The 20,421-nt window shown below is 38.1% G+C and overlaps 2 protein-coding genes and 1 long non-coding RNA gene across 3 annotated transcripts; 1 reads left to right on the top strand and 2 right to left on the bottom strand.

The window, feature by feature from the left end:
- Window positions 1-280: 280 nt before the first annotated feature.
- LOC139949235 (uncharacterized) lies at window positions 281-20,208 on the bottom strand. Its single transcript, XM_071947627.1, has 10 exons — window positions 20,106-20,208; window positions 12,548-12,665; window positions 11,316-11,427; window positions 9,533-9,634; window positions 7,271-7,434; window positions 6,247-6,443; window positions 5,381-5,576; window positions 4,275-4,417; window positions 3,519-3,687; window positions 281-2,212 (listed from the first exon to the last, which is right to left on the bottom strand). Exons 1-10 carry the CDS (start codon window positions 20,180-20,182, stop codon window positions 2,144-2,146), a joined length of 1,347 nt encoding a protein of 448 aa, XP_071803728.1. The 5' UTR covers window positions 20,183-20,208; the 3' UTR covers window positions 281-2,143.
- Window positions 13,174-17,965, top strand: LOC139949050 (uncharacterized). Its single transcript, XR_011787510.1, has 3 exons — window positions 13,174-13,477; window positions 14,078-14,168; window positions 14,697-17,965. It is a non-coding gene; the product is annotated as an uncharacterized lncRNA (long non-coding RNA).
- On the bottom strand, window positions 16,164-19,764 carry LOC139949049 (uncharacterized). Its single transcript, XM_071947449.1, has 3 exons — window positions 19,136-19,764; window positions 18,281-18,397; window positions 16,164-17,032 (listed from the first exon to the last, which is right to left on the bottom strand). The coding sequence occupies exons 1-3, from the start codon at window positions 19,306-19,308 to the stop codon at window positions 16,975-16,977; spliced, it is 348 nt and encodes a 115-aa protein (XP_071803550.1). The 5' UTR covers window positions 19,309-19,764; the 3' UTR covers window positions 16,164-16,974.
- Window positions 20,209-20,421: the final 213 nt, after the last annotated feature.

Here is a 20,421-nt window from a genome sequence, read left to right on the forward strand (position 1 = left end):
TTTATAAAGTTTTTTACTTTTTCTTATTCTCACTTTCAGTATCGGAAATTTTGGGGGTAGTTATTTCAAATTTGTTTGAATGTGCAATACAAGCATTTAATAATGGCTTTATAAGTCTCAGTGGCGTCATCTTACAAGTTTGTATGAATCAAGAATGGCTTCAGTGTATGGTTCATCTTCATTGAGAAGAACAATCAACAGAATATATATACTCAACAGTTCCCAAATATTTAATTCATTCTACTGTGAAAAAAACATATATTTTTGCACATATTTTTCTTCTTCTCTCCGAGGTTTATTTTCGAAAGATATTAAGAAGACAGTCAAATGATTCTCTTTAGTTACAAACTTTTAAAAGCTAAATGCTGAAATAAACCTGATGTGGATCGATATCCCAGTTAACTTCATTTGTACACACTTTAATTTATACACAATTCACCTTTTAAAAAAGAACTTCTCTATTATTTACATGTGTTGATATAGTGATGTGACCAGTTATCTTCAATGAGCCAATGGGTAAAATATCCGTCTCTTTCTCTAGCCGAAGGAGGTCAGAATCATGTTGAGATTTGCCCACTCTTGTCTATCCCTCATCAAATTAGAAAGACCAGTTGGAAGCTCGCACAAGTAAAACTTGTTACTGGTATATTACTCATGTCTCCTTAGCAGAATATTTTTAAGCAGTATTGTCTGCTTAAAGGGAAGGTACACGTTTGGTAATTACTCAAAACAAATATTAACTTAAAATCTGACTTGGTAACTAACATTGGAGAGCTGTTGATAGTATAAAACATTGTGAGAAACGGCTCCCTCTGAAGTAGCATAGATTTTGAGAAAGAGGTTATTTCTCACTAAAATAATAAAAGACTTCTAGCTAGAAGCCTTTTATTCCTATCTGAAAGCACACAAATTCGTCCAACATAGGGTTTTTTTCTCTCATCATTATCTCGCAACTTCAATGACCAATTATTATTTAGCTCAAATTTTCACAGGTTTGTTATTTTATGCGTATATTGAGATACACCAAGTGAGAAGACTGGTCTTTGACAATTACCAATAGTGTACAGTGCCTTTAAGCAGCTCTATGAAATTGGGCAACGCCAAGAGACAGGTTTTTTTTATGTTTCTGAAAGAGTGCCCTGCTAGTCTCATGCAACGTTGATTTGTATTTCAGTGGATGGTTTTGGTTCTTCGGATACTTTAGAGTTAGTCATATGTTGACCCCAGTGTAGTGTACATAAGTCTTGTGTATCATACATATCATAAGATCCTGTTATAATTCTTATAAGATCTGACTACTTTACATGTAAAATTCATAAAAGATTCTAGTAAGAATCTTATAAGACTGCTCTGAGCAGTTCAATACAGGTTCTTAGAATCTTATAAGAATCTTAATACAATTCGCGTAAGACTGTTCTTTAACAGTTCAATAGTTTCTTGTAATATTCTTATAAGTACCTTATAGGATTCTTATAAGATTCTTATAGGTTTCTTATAATTTTTCTAGAATAGTATTTCATAGGGGTATACAAGCTTCTACCGGAATAACAGTATAACCATAGAGCTAAATAATAGCTAGAGGTGCAAAACCCCGTGATCCTATAAAGGGAGAAAGTTCCCCTGCCAAAATAAGTATATCCCAACTGAGTAAAAACCCCTACTACTAAACAGTATATCAAAAATAGGGCAACACTTCCCCCTGCCAAAATAAGTATTATATCCCAAACAGAGTAAAAGTATACCCCTGCTTTAAAGATCACATAGAGTGCAGAACTTAGGGTGCGTTCGTTTAGCTTCCCTGGGTCGACCCTGGTGTGTGGCATTTTCTTTTTCCCAGGACGAACGTGTGCAGATAATTACCCACGTTTGTCCTGAAGAAAAAAAAACGCCACACACCGGGGTCGACCCAGGGAAGCTAAACGAACGCACCCGTAGTCTCAGTGCCAAATATCCTGAACGGGGTATTTTAAAGTATACCCCTGCTATAAAGATATCTAACAATATAGCTTGAATAGGGCAAAAAAACTGCCAAAATAATAGTTTGTCCAGAAATAGGGTAAAAGTATTCCCCTGCCAGAGAATCCCACAGAAACAAGGTTACTCTTGACTATACACTGCCTTTTCTTGAAGTGGACCATTTGTTCTAAAAGTTGTGTACAGCTTCTTTCAAGTACTCCAGCCATTCCGATATCCTTGGTGATTCTTGAGGTGGCTGGGAAAAAAAAGACAAAAATAGTCAAATACTGTCAGTGTACAGGTAAAACAGGTAATGCAATCATATGCAAGCAATAATACATTAATACATATTTGGTTTGCGGTAACACCATGTGTGTATCTACTTTTCAGGTAGAGTTTGTTCTTAGAGAACTGTCTTGCTTAATTCTACTGCCGCAGAGTAGATAATCGGAGGTTCGGGAGACTTCTCAGTTCTGAAAAGAACTGTCCGGCTTATTAACTATTACCTGGGTGGATGGTATAGGCAATCCGCAGCAGAACGCTTTGGTTGGGCGGATCAAGAGGATGATGATGATGATGATGATGATGATAATGATGATGATGATGGTGATGGTATAGAAATTGGCTGGGACTACTTCAGCTCCTGACAATGACTAGAGCAAGCTAGTCGAAACGTTTAGACCAACCCAATAACTGACTCCGCGGTAGTACAGTTAATTACGATCCTATAAGCTAAAGTAGTAGTCCCAGCCTATTTCTATACCGTCCGCCCGGGTCATAGTTAATAAGCAGGACAGTTCTTTTCAGAACTGAGAAGTCTCCTGAACACCCGAAAAATCTACCGCGGTAGTAGAATTAAGTAAGACGGTTCTTTAAGAACAAACTCTACCTGGCAAGTAGATACACACATGGTGTTACCGCAAACCAAGTATATATTGATACCTCACCATGCAATGCCTCAAATCCTAATAATACATTAGAAACCAACTACATAAATGTATTCTTCGCACAGTGTTTGATGGTATGTAAACGAATAAATCCTGAAAAATTGATGACAGGAAGTTATGGTACTTTATTGCAGTCAGTTGTAGGGTTTCAACACAAATCACCACGATAATATTGAAAACCCCCAAGATGAGTTTTGGTTCTTTGTAAAATAAACGCCAGGTCTTTCACCTACATGTATGTTATGGTAATTTGGCCTAATTAAAAAAAAAAACCTGCTTTACGGGGAAACTCCATTAAAGATTTTTGCGAGTTTCGCCACGGAAACTTGGAAACTATACATCCATTTCACCAGTGGGTGTGTTTACAGGGAATTAAATTGAATTGGGCTATTAAACTTAATGGATGAGCACTTAATCTGCCTGCAGAAGGCAGCAGCCCTACTGGTTTGTGCATGATCCAATTAAGTCCACTGTTTGGAAAAGGAATTACATGGAGATAACAGGTGTGAGTTGTCAGATGATAAGGATGTTTTATTCTAGCCTCTTTCTTTAATGGAGCTACCCTGTAATGGGAAAATGGCACATGAGATCAGACTCCTGCCCAGCAATGCTCACCTTTAACTCCTCGATGGGTGGGTGTTTTGAAGCACCCTCTACTGATTTCAGCTGGGTGAGGGTCGACCCTAGGGGTCCAGTGGCCACAGAGAGGGTACAGACAATGTGCCCGCTGTCTCCTAAAATGACTCGCAGAATGCCTTCTTCACTCTGCCAGTCGATGGCATACCTAAAAACAATATTGAAAAACATTCTTGTAAATTGAGATCAGATATTGCAGGGTGGTACATAGTTTATCTATCATTCAAAACGCAAAGTGGATGATATTGAATGGTCAGACTGTAGGAGGGTTGACTTGTGTACTGTACATATGTGTTTAACACAGGAAATCATTGTAGGCTGGCATTGATCTAGCATTCAAAACCACATGGATGACATTGAATGGTCAGACAGTAGAAGGGTTAAAGATCATCATCAACCAAACAAAACGTTATTAAGAATAATAAGCAGGACCAGAAAAAGCTTGTAGGATAATTTGACATTTCAAAGCTTTAGAGACCAAATCATCATTTCTATGCCAAAACGTGGCTGTTTTAAGAGTAGTTTAAAGTGAAAATGGGTGAGAATTTTTTAATTTTTTTATTACAGAAACCATGAGTAAGTTATTTGCCGCAATGGACAAACTATCATTTTTTAATATTTTGGGCTGAACTTTTCTTTAACTCCATCATATGCCACTTGTCCTAAAGACCTCACTGTAATTTCCCAAAGAGACACCCCCCCCCCTCTAAAAAACAGCTTTCTCTATTAACTCACTGATGGCGGAGCTGTTCCACTTCCATGAATAGGGGTGCATGATTTTTAAGTTTCTTCATCACAGCAGACACTAAGAAAGCAATGTTATTTCTTCTTACTCCCTCTGCTACAAGATCTGAAATGTCCAGCGTCTCAATATCAATCTAAAGGGTGGGGGGGGGGGAATGAAACAGTTATGATACAAAACATTTAATTTACATGTCCTTGGCTGTTGGATCTCCTTTAAACTTAGATTTGCCTACATATCTGAACAACCAATATGCATCTTTGTTAAAGACACTGGACACAATTGGTAATTGTCAAAGACCAGTCTTCTCACTTACTGTATCACAACATATGCATAAAATAACAAACCTGTGAAAATTTGAGCTCAATCGGTCATTGATGTTGAGAGATAATAATGAAAGAAAAAACACCCTTGTCACACTGAGTTGTGTGCTTTCAGATGCTTGATTTCGAGACCTCAAATTCTAAATCTGAGGTCTCGAAATCAAATTTGTGGAAAACTACTTCTTTCTCGAAAACTACTCCACTTCAGAGGGAGCCGTTTCTCACAATGTTTTATACTACCAACCTCTCCCCACTACTCGTTACCAAGTAAGGTTTTATGCTAATAATTATTTTGAGTAACTACCGATAGTGTCCACTGCCTTTAAAAGGTAATCACGAATTAATAGGAATAAAAGTACAGCAGCTTTCAATGGTATAAAACGTTTTTGGAATTATTTCACTTTGAAGTGATGGCAAACAAATCAGTTTTTATCCTCTTAAGTTTCAATACTGAGAAGCGTAAAGCCCGGTTCATACTTCCTGCAAATGAAATGCGAAATGTTGCGACGCAATAATCGGTACGCGCTGTTTTTTGTATCTTGTGATGCAAGAAACTTTGCTTCGCACGAAGCATTCACAGGAAGTATGAACCAGGGTTTACCGTCAATACGTCTCACAGACCGTCTATTCCAACTACTGATTGTTCTTCCTGGATGGACATAATCACTCCAGATTCTTTTTGCCGTTATCTCAAAAACTTGCATTCCTGAACAACTTAACATTTATATTAGCAGATGTTTTTGACTGGTTTGATCCAAGCGTAAAGACAAACTTACTGTGGCTGAGCTCAGCGTCTTAGGTTCCCATTCGGCAGCGCCTGGTTTAAAGTGCAACGTCAGTACAGCCTTCATGCCCTCTCTGTCGCTTAAACTACAACCTGCTGTGTTAAGCTCCAAGGTCCAGGAATCGTTGCCGAGCGATCGCTCCGAGACGCCCGTAAGTTCAACCAGGTTTTGGTAAGCTGAGTCACACCTGAAGATAAGACGGATAAACTTTGATAACTTGGTTTTTGTTTACCCTTACACCGATGTGTACTAAAGGGAAGGTATACGATCGGTAATTAAACCTTTGGTAAGAAGCCTACAGCAGCATTTGATAGTATAAAGCACTTTCAGAATTATTTCACTTTGAGATAATGTGGTTATGTAAAAAGACAGTTTTTATGCCCAAAAATTTGAATCAGATTGTGTATTGCCATCAGGGATTACATTTCTTGCCTGGATACATAATAAATATTCACTCTGGTTTTTCGGCAACATGTTAAAATCGTGACATCACCTTTCATCTTCCAGTACGCGCTAATCCACCAATCAGATGCTTGAACTGGAGGTGGGATAAAAACATATATACGACTTCCTCTGTTTTTACTACACAGTGTGTATTGTGAATGTCAAAACGTCACGCTCCGTATACGAACACTGGAAAAATTACCTTCTAAACTTTGTGCGCTTCGTCGCGAAATATCGTTCTGAAATTTTAAGCTTCGCGCGTTGCATGTGAAACTGGAAGATAAATTTGTTATAACACGCGCGCTCGTGGAATAGGAAAAAATATAGCGCGTTTGCATCCCATATCCAACTCCACCTTTGGCCTTGTTGGATATGGGACGCAGAAGCGCTGTATTTTCTGTATTCCGTATTACCATTTTCTCTTGTCCTGCTCTTGCTGTTGATTTTCCAGCTGGCTCGCTTTTAAGTTAGACAGAGCTTGCCTAGCTAGTTCAGTCTCTGCCTGTGTTTCCTGACATTGGCTTCGAATATCTGCAACTCCCTCCCTCAGGCGTGACAACAGCGGTTGATAATTGGACAATGTTTCTTCAGCTAGGCGTAACTCAGCAGTCTAATATTGAGACAAGAGAAAGCTTTGTTATATGCTTTGTTGGCTTTTCCTTTCCGATAGATCAGCGTTGACGGCATCCCAGAGGTAAAATGATGATGAAATAATGATAAGAAAGGATGAGCCAATAAGCAAACCTTCTTTTCACATCTATGTAAGGGCACCTTTTTTCCAGTAGCGTCGAGAACCATATATTGAGAGAGTAGTGACAATTTGGGATTAGAAGCCTGTTTTTGTGTCTCAAGTGCCATGGTGTAGATTTCGGAATTCAGGAGACTACTTAGTTCTGAAAAGAAATGTTCCACTTATTAACAACTACCTGGGTGGAAGGTAGGAAACCGGCCTGGACTACTATTGTTGCTAAGTGGATCAAGGGGACTTCTTGATATTAACTCCACTACCGCAGAGTGAATTTTAATGCGCCATATTTTGACCGAGTAAGGGCACTCTCAATAGTATTTTTTATCACTTCCGGGTATACGCGATTCACCTGCACAGTTTTAATAAACGTTCTGTCACTTTTGTTGCGCCGTAGTTTTAAGTTGCTTTAGAGGTGGATTATTGTCCATGATGAATATGATGTCTGTGGTGGTAGTGTGTTCCAGTCTTTAAGAACTGTTTTGAGTATGAATGAATATACCCCCGGAAAAGATTGACAGCGCCCTCAGGCGTTAAAAACTATGGCACATTGGTCTCAATGAATTGACTAGCTTGATCTAGTCATCGTCAGGAGACTGTTTGCGATATTGGTCTCTTTTACAGGGATTCAGAGGTTTCAAGAATAACCTAATTTAGCTTTAAATACTCAAAACTAGCAACAGGGTACCAACCTCGTTCTCAAACCTCTGCTGGAAATTCTGGACATTGACGTCACTCCCCTCAAGCTCTGACAGTGATTGACTTCTAGTTTCCACAACCTGCTGGAGGGTGGCCATCTTTTCTTGGACTTGCTCTAGTCTGCTCTCAAAAGTTTCCAGTTTGGCCTGGAGTGTGTCTTTACATTGTAAAGAAAGGGAAACATACAATGAGCAGTTGTCAAGATTTAAAGGAACACGTTGCCTTAGATCGGTCGAGTTGGTCTTTGAAAAGCGTTTGTTATAAAATGCATATGGATAGAAAGATGTTGTACAAGTAGAATACAATGATCTACACAAATATGCCTCGAAATTGCATAGTTTTCTTTTTACCTTGTTAACTAACACGGTCGGCCATTTGACTCCCATAAATGGCCGACCTTGTTCATTCGCGACGTAAAAGGAAAACCGTGCAATTTTGAGTGATACTTGTGTGGATCATTATACTCTACTTCTAAAACATCTTTCTAACCAATGCATTTCAAAACAAACGGTTTCAAATGCTTTTTATAGACCAACTCGTCCGATCCAAGGCAACATGTTCCTTTGAAACAGAACTTTTTCATTTACTGAACTCGAACTGGTCTCTTGTCACAGGGCAAGCTTTAAGTCCATTGGTAAAGAAATTTAACCTAGAATGGCGGTTGTCCTGGAGGGTTTGAAACTTTTTAAGTTACTGAACTCAAAGTGGGCCCAATTTCATGGCTCTGCTTACCGTAAGCACAGAATCGGCGCTTATGGAAGCAGGGAATTCTGTGCTTACGGCAAACGTATTTCACAGGTAGCGACGAATTTGGGCTTCTGCGCGTGCGTACTCCACGCTACTAGGCATTCTACGCTTACAAGGCTACCGCAGAAATTCGGCGCTTGGACGTAAGCGGGGAATCGCGATCGTAAGTGGGTGGTAAGCAGAGCCATGAAACTGAGCCCAGGTCTCTAGTCACTGGTCTCTTGTCACTGGGCAAGCTTGTAGGTCTAGTGGTAAAGACATTCAATCTAAAATGGCGGTGATCATGGAGGGTTTGAATCCCGCTCGTATTTTGCTGTGGATTTTTATCACAGGACTAGGAAAAGCACAGAGCATAGAGTGCTTACCGAACATTATTGTAGGGTTAAAACAAGAAATACTATTCTTTGTTTCACAATGAGTAATACATCAACAAGAAGTGTTTAAAATTGTCAAACTATTGATTAATGACACTTGTGTGAGTCTACACATTTTGGGGGAAAGTCCACAATATTGCAGGGCATGTAGCTCAAAATCTTTACTCGACAGAATTTTATTAACAAGACCAGAGACGGCACTGGAATCAAAATGACAACATGGTTTTGTCATCTAAGGTTTTATTTGAACAAAACATGAGAGAAAATGAATCTGTTCTGCTTTATGGGTGATACTCAGCAGGATTGAAAGATCAAAGTCAACATTTGAATATCATTCTTTTGAGACAAAGATGTTGAATTGAAAAACCATTAAACTTGTCATGTCTCAAGTTTTCTGGCCCGACACTGAAATCACTAGTAGGCCTGGGCGAATTATTTGAATATCCGGTTAATGGCGAATAGGTTTTCCTATCCGTAACCGCGAATGCCTTTTTTTCTTAACCGGATATCCGCATAGGGCGCGAATACCTATTTACAAACCGGATAATTCTGTAGTTACAACCGAGTAACGGGATGTTCTTTAATATCCGAATATCCAGGGACGTCGGACGACAACTGATATGAATGTTTTGTCTGAATCCTTATGAAACTTCTATTAAAACAGCATAAAACAGCATTTATTAAGTATTTAACTAAGCTCACCTCCGTGAAGAGTTAAAACAATGGCATTTCTGACGTAATTTGTTCAAAGATTACAAAAGTTTTCCTTCACGTAGAGTCAATCACGATCAAAAGAAAAAGCAAATCGCCATCTTTAAATTAGATCCGGTCATTTTTATGAATGAACTGAGTGACACTGTCTAAAACTAATATCAATCCGCCCATAAGATCTCATTCACAAACGAACAGCGCCCTCTAGCGGCAAAAAAAATATTCGAATATCCGGTTAATTTCGGATAGTTGGCCAGCGGTATCCGAATAACAAAATTTCACTATTCGCCCAGCACTAGCCTCAGGTCCGTGGTCAAGGGTAGGCGAGCCCTGTTGTGTAAAAGATTGCATGATGTAACTGGACTATCTTATATTGTTAAGTGAGAATAATGGAAAGTGATGGCTTGATTATTATACACTTACTATCCTCGGTTGCTGTAATCATTTCTTTGACTTTTTCTTCAAGATCAGCAGCGGATCTCTTGGCACCCTTGAGCTGACTCCTGACCTCTTTAGCTTCTTCATCTAGTTGATAAAATAAATAAATAGTTATAAAAATAAAAAGGTATTTATATAGCGCCTTATGCTAGGCATCAAAGTGCTTAATGCAAACAAAAAATACAGTTCGATTAAAAGCAACACATAATACAAAGTATACAGTTATAAATCTCCTTAGAATTTTTTTTTATCATTAAAACACCCAGCAAGGTGGATTGGTGCGCGTTACAAGTGTTTATTATTTATTATCAAACAAAACAGAACAGAAGCAACTCAGGGTTTTAGATATGCGGATAATGTTAAAATGATAAGACTCATTTTTTACAAAGCACTATGTAACAGTTAGAAATCTGCAGCCAACCATACTAGAAATCACCAGGTTGAACTCCTTGCTTAATGACAATTTATTTTTATTTTTTTTTCAAGTTGCCATACACATAAGGTCTGAAGGCCACTTCAAGGTGTGGGCTACAATTTTTTTTTTCCAGAGGCCATTGCCACCTACTCCTAAGGCTGAAACAGGGTTACCCCTTTTACAGTCCATACGGATGCAGGTTTGGGTATCATCAGTCCGAAGCCTGGCCGGTAGAGCAGAAAGTACTACCTCCCCAATTTTATGTAGCAAGTGTCACGACCGGGATTCGATCCCACACTCTGCTGATCAAACACCAGAGCTTGAATCTGGTGCTCTTAACCGCTCGGCCATGACACGCCACAGTACTGGGTACTGGTTGTGCATTACACAACACACTTATTTGTTGGAAGTAGGAAGCAATTGTGTTATCATTTTTTCCCTTCTATTTTTAAGAGAGATTGCCTAACATCAGAAGGCCACGGAAGGCTGCTTCAAGGTAAAGGCTAAACTGAACTGATTTGGGCTGTCGACCTATAAATGAACTGTCACCAGGTACAAGTTGCCACCTACTCCTTGGGCTGAAACAGGGTTACACCTACAAAGTCAGTAAGGATGTAGTCATGGGTATCATTCACTAGGAGCCACCTACTCCTGGGGCTGAAACAGGGTTACCCCTACAAAGTCTGTAAGGATGTAGGCATGGGTATCATCCACTAGGAGCCTGGCTGGTAAAGCACATTGCACTACCTTCTCAATTTTTTACAAAGCAAATATTATAAGTGCCTTGCTCAAAGGGCACAAGTGTCAAGACAGGAAATCGAATAAACACTCCACTGATCAGAAACACCAGAGCATGAGTACATTGCCCTTGATCGCTCAGCCTGTTTAACTGTCTACCTCTTTGCATAGTTTACAAGAAAATAGTTAATGGCTTGGGTCCAATTTCATGGCTCTGCTTACCGCCAAATTCTTTGCTTTTGATCACGATTCCCCACTTACGTGCAAGCTCCAAATTTCTGCGCTAGCCTTGTAAGCATAAAATGCCTAGCACGCGCAGAAGCCAAAATTCGCCGCTAACTCGTGAAATACGCTTGCCTTAAGTACAGAATTCCCTGCTTCCGTAAGCGCCAATTCTGGTAAGCAGAGCCATGAATCTGGGCACAGATCTTTCGACCCAAGCAGAGTCTTTCTTGAAGGCTATATGACAACATAGCCTTCATTTGATCTTTTGGTAGGGTCGAAACGTCGGCCTGTTAACTTTTTTTTATTTTATGAGTGCAGAAGATCATTTTGGTTGGTAAGCAGTAAGCAACAGCTAGGGTCTATTTCTTTAGTAAACTTTGATAACATTACCACACGATGCTGGTAAGGGCCATTCGTCTTTAGGTACATTCTCAAGGTTATCCAGCAGCTTAATACGACTCAGGAGCTGAACAAAAGCAATTTTTTTCTTCTTGAATTCATCCTGAAATTAGACAAAATAAGGAACAAAATTTAAATATTTACATACAGATTATTTGTATTTATTTGAAGCTTGTTTTGTTTTGAAAATTTGTAATCACTTTGGGTATGGTAGAGACCTCATCACAAAATAAAAGTATTGCTCGTGAGTCCATTTTAACTCTAAACATGGCGGTTGATTTGGGGGGAAACCATAAGACCACGGCATTGTAGTTCATAGGCCTGGGCGAATTATTTGAATATCCGGTTAATGGCGAATAGGTTTTCCTATCCGTAACCGCGAATGCCTTTTTTTTCTTAACCGGATATCCGCATAGGGCGCGAATACCTATTTACAAACCGGATAATTCTGTAATTAAAACCGAGTAACCGGATATTCTTTAATATCCGAATATCCGCGGACGTCGGGCGACAACTGATATATGAATGTTTTGTCTGAATCCTTATGAAACTTCTATTAAGACAGCATAAAACAGCATATATTAAGTATTTAACTATGCTCACCTCCGTGAAGAGTTAAAACAATGACATTTCTGACGTAATTTGTTCAAAGATTACAAAAGTTTTCCTTCACGTAGAGTCAATCACGATCAAAAGAAAAAGCAAATCGCCATCTTTAAATTAGATCCGGTCATTTTTATGAATGAACCGAGTGACACTGTCTAAAACTAATATCAATCCGCCCATAAGATCTCATTCACAAACGAACAGCGCCCTCTAGCGGCAAAAAAAAAATATTAAAAAAAAAAAAAATTATATATTTCAAAGCCTTTTCAGCATCTAGACAAGGTGAGAAGACAATGAAGAAATTTCAGTTTTAGAAGTGGGAGGAAAACCCCAGAGAATTGTTCCAGGGAAAACCCACGAAGTCCAGTAGGGATTGAAAACCCAATCCACATAGTGCCCCCAGGCAGTGGGATTCGAACCGGGTCCCCAGAGGTGGAAGGCAAGGCAAGACACCACTGCGCCAACCTGACTTTTTATTTGTCCTTGGGAAAAAAGTAGGGAAATTTTTCTGAGCACACGGGCTAACCTAAATGTTATAGACTTAACACTTTTCAGACTATTTTTATTATTTATTTGTTTTTATCTTCCAAATCCTGGCTAAAGCCTTTGACACTTACCACCACCTGCTGACACTCAATCCTAACATCGGAAGGCAGATTGTCTCCTTCTTCTTGGCATTCTGTCTTGACTTTCTTCGGGAGGACATTTATCTCATCTTTAATTTGACTCAAAACCCTGTAAATGTAAACAGCAAAATAAATCAGGCGCAACACTTAAAACTGTGCACCATCTAGTCCTGTGACTTCAGTTTATTTGCATTTTTCCTAAATGAAACCAACTAAGGACCAAGTAAAAAAATTGACCCAGTAACTGGGGAGCTGTACTCCTGTTTTGAAATTTTGTCATTATTGGTCGATGACAAAATTTGTGCCCCAGTCGCAGGTTCTAGTACTTGTAGCCCACCTTGTGGAGCTGTAGGCTACTGGCTCTCTTTTAACATCGGTCTCTCATCACAGTCGCCATTACAACTGTGATGAGACCGATATGTAAGAGCTGATACAGCTCAACAAGGTGGGCTACTGCTTTAAAAATACTATTGAACTGAGTCTAGTAAAAAATAAATTGTATATCTTTCTTTATTCAATTAATTTATTGGCTATTCAATTCATCAAATCTCCATGATGATAAACATGATAAAAGAAATGTAATACAGATGATTTATAAACAAATGTATATTAAAGGCCCCCTATCGTCAAAGAAAAACCAGTTTTTGCAATAGCGCCCTCTCGCTCATAAAAGTTGTTTACGCTGTTCTGCGAGGGTGACTTACACCCTCTGTTAGTTCGTCGTGAATACAAAGATGGCGGAATCGGAGATGATACACTGTTCATGGTAAGCCCGTCACTCTGTGCTTGTTGCAAGAACACTTGCCAGAAAACAGTGGAACACGGGGAGCTTTCCCACGAGCTTTGCGAGTGTGTGTGGCACAAGACAAACAAAAGGACCGGAAGGAAGTGAGGAACAACAACAGGGATCTCAATAATAAAGTAAGCGTTACCACTATTTTAGCCTTATGTGTTACTGTTAGTGTTACCCCAGTTTTATCCAAGTCGATCCAATCGTGTTTATTGTCACTTTCGTTATTATTCACCGTTCTGGAAAACGGGTGAATTTTCATCATTTTCTCTCGAGAAAACGGCAAACGGTTTGAGTACTTATTGTACTTGTAGGATCAGGACACAAAACACAAATATCTATAATCTACAGATTTACATTAAACTTATACGGTAAATACTGATAGCTACCCTTACAATACTATACTTGCTGATACCCTGGTGAGACGAACAATTATTACAGCATGTAAAATATGTTACCAGTAAGTTATACTAGTATTTATAGCATAACTGGTAATTACTTTTTTACATGCGTGCTAAAACGGAGATGGATTATTTTGCGTGACTTTGTTTTACCAAATGCCTCAATACTTTGCAGCAAGTAACATTTTAAGAGAAGCTTTTTACTACCCAAAATGTGTAAGTTAAATGTAAATCTGAAAACATGTTACAACAAAAACCCAACAATTTGTTTACAGCAATTTATTATGGCAAACGGATAGGGCACTATAATTAAATTCTGTATTTTTTCAGGAGTCGGATTCAGAAACAACTGAAGGCGAGGGGAGAACAGGCAAATCTGATGCTGTGCGAAACAAATTCAAGAAGAGAAAGCAATATCAAGGTATTCTGAATGTTTATTATTTTTTTGTACAAATACAAGTTAAAATATGTCTATATGGTTTACAGGAGCTGCATGTACCTGAATCAGTCTGTGAAAATATATAGATGAATTTCATCAACATAAAACAATATTTACGTATATGGAAAACTAACTGAACTTGAATGAAGAAAGACAGCAAGGCAAGGGGGAGAATAATAAATAATATTTATACACATAAAAACACTATGAATCAAACCATAAAATTACAAACCAAAAATTAGGGAAATATTTACAGGGGCATATACAAATACAAAATAAATACATAAAATAAAACATTTAGAGCAGGTGCAGGCATGATATACTGGTAATTTTGGAAAACAACAACAACAAAAAATAGTTTAGATAGTGGAAGGGCTGATCTTCACATGGTGTAAGGCTATCGTACACTTATCACAGTTGTCTGGTTTTCCCAAGAGCAACACATTGTCAAACAGCCTAGGATGAATATGCCCGAATGTAAATAACAATAATGTGTGTCAACTGTTTCAGAAATATCTCAACGCTCTTCCAAGGAGGTTGAAAATGTAACCGCAGAGCTGTAGAGACAGCAGCTTGCAGCATGTCAATTGCATTCTGCAGCTAACAAGCACAAGCCATGAACCCCAAGCTCCCCCTCAAGAAGTATTGCCATGGTGCAGATGTAGAAATCGCAGGGATATAACGCTGCTGGAGGAGAATAAGTTTTGCACTAGAAGGTGAAATGGGTGCCTCACACACACACACACACAGCTCATGGATTACAGGGATGACATGCTGGCAGCAGAGCAAATCCACAATAATGACAGTTGTTCAGCATGCAGCATAATAGGCAGCATGTTTTTTTTAGCAGCATGGGCGACTTGGTGCTATAAACCGTAGATTCATCCCATGTGTTTTGTTTTATCAATAAGGGATAGGTTTCTAGCACCAAATGGTGTTTATATTGGGTTCAGACCTCGAAGGCTCTTATTACAAATAATATTGCAATTTTTCAGCATGTTCTAAAATATTTTAATTGCTTGAGTTTGAAAAAAGAGAAATTAACCGCAGCGAGACATGAACCAATGACCTCTGAATTAACGTACAAGTGTTCTACCAACTGAGCTATCCAGCCCATGGTGGCGGTTTCCCTATTTGTCATCAGAAATTGATTAATAGGGACACAGCCAACATAGTGCTGGCTAGCTCATTTTGTTAGAGTGCATGTACGCTAATCTTAAGATTGCTGGTTCAAGTCTCACTCCAATTACTTTTCCATTGTTCAAACCCAAACTACTTTTAAAACTCGCACAATCTGTTCCCCTTATTATTTGTTGCATATTTTAGTATGAGTGTCTCCACACTAATTTATAAGCTCAGCTCATTAATTTTTGCAATCGAGACATAGGAGGGTTGTTATAAGCAGCTGTATGTAGCTGGTTTCTACATAGTGAATTTTTTTTACACACAAAAATATTAAGTATAACAACAATATGAGATTTAGAACATGTTTTATTTGCATCAGGGATTATGAATATTTATTGTGGTTTTACCCATATAAACCGATGCGTGTGAGCCACTGTATTTTGGAACTTCTTTGACAAAAAACCATCACAGACAAATTACTTGGGTGGTATTCGAAGCCATGACCCTTGCAACGCTTAGAAACTTTGTATTAAGCGCTATATAAATGCATGTTATTATATTATTATTATTTGCAATTCTAGAGCAGTGTCATAGAAACTAGTCTAATTGGCTCTAGAATTGCAAAGGTCATTGGTTTGAATCCCACCCGAGTAACATGCTTGCTTTTTTTCACAGAATTTGGTGGAAGTACTGAGTATGCTATTGACACATCAATGTATATGGGTCAAGCCAAAATGAGGAATAAGATTAATAAAAACAAACTATGGATAAAGAAATTACATTAATTCAAAGATGTATCATTCATAACAAGGACATACTCAAAAGACAAGAAAATGATCCAAGAACACGTCATTTTACCTCAACTTGTTAAATTTAATGATCAAGTCAGAAATGAGACCTTCCACTTGGTACATATGTATTTAGGAAATTAAAGTGGGAGTTAATTTTGGCTGATAGTTGTGATTTTGGCTGATATGAACAATCTTCAAGATGATCACTATTGGTAAACTACTCAAAATAATTGTTAGCATAAAAACTTGGTAACAAGCAATGGAGAGCTGTTGATAGTGTAAAACATTGTGAGAAACGGCTCCCTCGGAAGTAACTTAGTTTCCAAGAAAGAAGTAATTTTCCACAAATGTGATTTCGAGAACTCAGATTTAGAATTTGAGGTCTCAAAATCAAGACATGAAAGCACACAACTTGGTGTGACAAGGGTTTTTTTCTTCCATTATTTTACCGCAACTTTGATGACCAATTGAGTTCAAATTTTCACAGGTTTGTCATTTTGTGCATGTAAATGTTGAGATACTCAACGTGAGAAAACTGGTCTTTGACAACTACCAAAAAGTGTCTATAAAACAGACGTTACAAAATATTTAACCTGCAATAGTTTTAAACCATGTAACGCCAAGTGGTTTTGTTTTTCAAAGTGAAAAGAATGAGATATCCAATTTCTTTACTTCTTGTTCATCCCATCAAGTCTCTCCTAGACTAGTTTTTCTATGGATGGGGCTGGCACTTTTGCAATGGTGAAAGAAATGCGTTGTGGATTATCATCAGATAAAGTAAAAAGTGACATGCTATGATAAATAACCATGTACCCGCCCCGCCCACTTATGATCTTTTAGCTGCAATCCTCTCCATCGAATCTGTGATGTAGCTATAGGGCTGCGGTTTGGGCTTGGGATGTGCTGACCATTTCTTTTACCTGTGGAAACCTGGGAAAGGGAAATAATAATATGAGATCAGAAAAATACACCTTGGTTTGACAAGTTAAAGTGTTCTGGAGCTCTTGAAAATTGAAGAATTTTATTACAAGAGGATGTATTGAAATGAATATGTATGTTCCTAAGAATATCCTTTGGAAGGTTTATTTAGTTACTAGAGGTGTAGTTTGTTGATATAACAAAAACAACTGATTTTGGAAACAGCTTACTTTTACGAAACATTCAAGGATACACGCGCACATACTTGGGTGTTAAAATTGACACAAGATCAATGTCAAACAAAGATACATGTACAAACAACAACTTATTGTTTACATCATTGGGTGTTTAGCAACATGAAAATAACACTCAATTGTTCCCTTGGATCGGTCGAGTTGGTCTTTGAAAAGTGTTTGTAACCGTTTGTTATAAAATACATTATGATTAGAAAGATATTTTAAAAGTAGAATATAATGATCCACACTAGTATTACGCGAAATTGGGTGGTTATCCTTTTACCTCATCGACTAACACAGTCGGCCATCTGTGGGCATCAAATTTCTCCCATAAATGGCCGACCGTGTTAATTTGCAAAGTAAAAGGAAAACCTTGCAATTTCGAGGCAAATTTGTGTGGATCATTGTATTCTACTTTTGAATAATTTTTCTAACCATATGCTTTTTATTACAAACGGTTACGCTTTTCAAAGAACAACTCGACTGATCCAAGGCAACGTGTTCCTTTAATTTGGGTTATTTTTAGGGTCTCAATAAAGTGAAAATACATTGGTGTTAATTTTTACACCCCAGTTTTTGCAGTGCATAAAGGCAAGGCATTTTCTGTCTATTTATTGGCAAGTTAAAAGTTTTAACTGTTTTTCTGTTTAGTCGTAATTTGGAATAAAAGGCATCCTAATTGTTACAATAAATGTTCTTTCAAAAACAACCTGTCATGTCCATTTTTGTTTTGATACTAGACTTGTTTAACCTGTATGAGTGACGTTTGTGAACAAACATCAAATTATGATTATTGTGTCTGTTCAGAAACAAAATTAACAGTGTATGCATTTAGCCTTCGAAATTAGACTGGGTTGAAACGTCAGGCCATTATCTATTTTGTGCATTCACGGTCGTTGTGGTTGATCAGTTCACAAGTAGCCTTAGTATATATAAAACAAGACAAGTTGCAAGGTCCTTGAATGCCATCCCTTCTTCATAGAACCTTCAGAAAGATTGTACCTTTGACAACTTTATTACTAACCGTTCTGAGTTAATGTCTGCATGGTCTAGTGACATTCCTTTCTCCATGGGTCCAAACAGTCTCTTTGCTGTGGTTTTCTTTATTGGCGTTGATGACACCAGTAGACTATCTTGATCACTGAAAAGTGAAATTAAACACAACACATTTATGGTATGACCATGAGTATAAATTATGATACCGTTTGTTTACACGACAAGGCATTTATTTATTCTTCCAAGTTTTTCCCCTCCATTTTCAGTTGTATTGTTTATTTTTTTCTAGAGGGTCCCTAGACTATGCCAGGGAGAAAAGGGTTTTCACACTGATGTCAGGCATGCAACTACATCAGCTGATATAATTTTTTTTTTATTCTCAGTACTTTCAATTGAAAAATATCGTACAAAATTTTGTGACATTTTGTAATTTCCTCCTTTTTGTTTAAGTTACAGTTGCATGCCTGTGACGACCATGCTGTGTGAAAACATAGGCCTTATTAACCGTTTATTTAGATTTTATTTTTTTATAATGAAAACAAAATTAATCAATGAGACCTTTCCAGCTATTTTGCAGGCATATTCTTTAGTACAAAAAAATTATAATAAAAAACCCCGAAACCAAGCTCTTTCTTAAAAAAACCCAGGATCAATAAGAAGCCCGTTTCATTATAATTAATTCTTTAATCCACTTTAAAACAAAAAAGAAGGAATATTTAAACATTATTTTCGTAATATCATCACTTGTGGAGGGGGGCCCGATAAAAAGCATAGCTTGTCGAGAGTATGGACCCCTAACCTAACGAAAGCAATGAACTGAAGCAAAAATTAATACATAGGTGGAGAGAGCGAGTAAAATGCGAGTAAAACTTTAATAGCCTACCTTCTGGTGAATATTCTAGTCGTAAACTCTGGTCTTGACCACAAGTAGAAGTCTACTGGTAGATCTAGAACATGAACAGTGTAGTAAGTAAACAAGATCGCGGACAGGACTGTCATCAGATGTTTGACAAACTGGGACAGTTTTGAGTTAATGAGTTTACACTGCTCTCGCATTGATTGGAACTCATCATTCGCATCAGCTGGATTGACCTAGCCTGCTGTGTACTTCCTTCTGATAATCTCTGTTTTGCACAGATTTCCTTCTTTTGTTGGCAGATTCCGATACTGCCCAGGTAACTTTCCTGTTCCTCACCTCTTCTTCATGGCCATTTTGATGCGCCGTCAAAAACGCATAATACACCCGCAGGTCCTTTCCCTACGGATAAGGTGCGGTGGTTGCGCACACTCAAACATGAAAACACGACGAAAAGCTCTAGACACAGATAAACACGATCGACGTGTGTAATAAATCCATGCCATTGCAATAGCGCGTATCGTGTGTATACACCCATGCCATTGCAATAGCGCGTATCGTGTGTATAAACTCATGCCATTGCAATAGCACGTATCGTGCGTATAATCCCATGCCATTGCAATAGCACGTATCTATATTTAGACTACGCCCTCCGGGGATGGTAAATGTAACAGCTATCGTCGCACTGTGTCAAAGGTAAATATGCTTGGCAAGCATTTTTCGTTCGTGCGTATGACGATACAGCGTCTTTAAAACAAAATATGTACAAAAATAAAAAATAAACGATTAAAAAACAACTTTGGTTGGCCTACTGACTAAAACAATTTTGTCATTTGGTTTGTAAACAAATTAGAGTTCCACCAGTAGTGTAGGAGTCGGACTACCAGAGCAGAGACAGACAAGCAGACCATGTATTTTTATAATAATAAAAAATAATTTTTAAGCAATTGATGAACCACACTTTTTGCTATACATTATAAAGATGACATACACAAACCTTTTTTGATTTTGTAAAAACTCTTCGGATGAAGAAATCAAAAGATGAGCGTCGACTTCGTCTTGTTTTGTCTCCATTTTGCCGCAGTTTGTTGATTTGTTTTCTTTGAATGAGCCGCAAAATAATAACTGGTGTCCTGCTTGATCTAGCACCGAAACAAGTTGCACTGAAAGAACAGCGTAAGCCGTTAATATGCACGTTGATCAAGGGACACCAGCGACCCATTGTAAATGAATACCGCCCTCTCTTGGTCATACTTAATGAAAAACTTTTAACTTTCTTGTCAATCATTCTCAAATCATTTAACCAGCCACTT

This window comes from Asterias amurensis, chromosome 16 (assembly GCF_032118995.1).
Source record: "Asterias amurensis chromosome 16, ASM3211899v1".
Taxonomy (NCBI): Eukaryota; Metazoa; Echinodermata; class Asteroidea; order Forcipulatida; family Asteriidae; genus Asterias; species Asterias amurensis.

Coding starts and splice junctions, on each gene's coding strand:
- LOC139949049 (XM_071947449.1), bottom strand. CDS start 19,308: ATGCGAGAGCAGTGTAAACTCATTAACTCAAAACTGTCCCAGTTTGTC. Junction 18,398..19,135: donor ACTAGAATATTCACCAGAAG/GTAGGCTATTAA, acceptor TTCACTTTTCAG/TGATCAAGATAGTCTACTGG. Junction 17,033..18,280: donor GCAGACATTAACTCAGAACG/GTTAGTAATAAA, acceptor TCCCTTTCCCAG/GTTTCCACAGGTAAAAGAAA.
- LOC139949235 (XM_071947627.1), bottom strand. CDS start 20,182: ATGGAGACAAAACAAGACGAAGTCGACGCTCATCTTTTGATTTCTTCA. Junction 12,666..20,105: donor TTTTTACAAAATCAAAAAAG/GTTTGTGTATGT, acceptor TTACATTTACAG/GGTTTTGAGTCAAATTAAAG. Junction 4,418..5,380: donor AGACGCTGAGCTCAGCCACA/GTAAGTTTGTCT, acceptor CCCACCCTTTAG/ATTGATATTGAGACGCTGGA.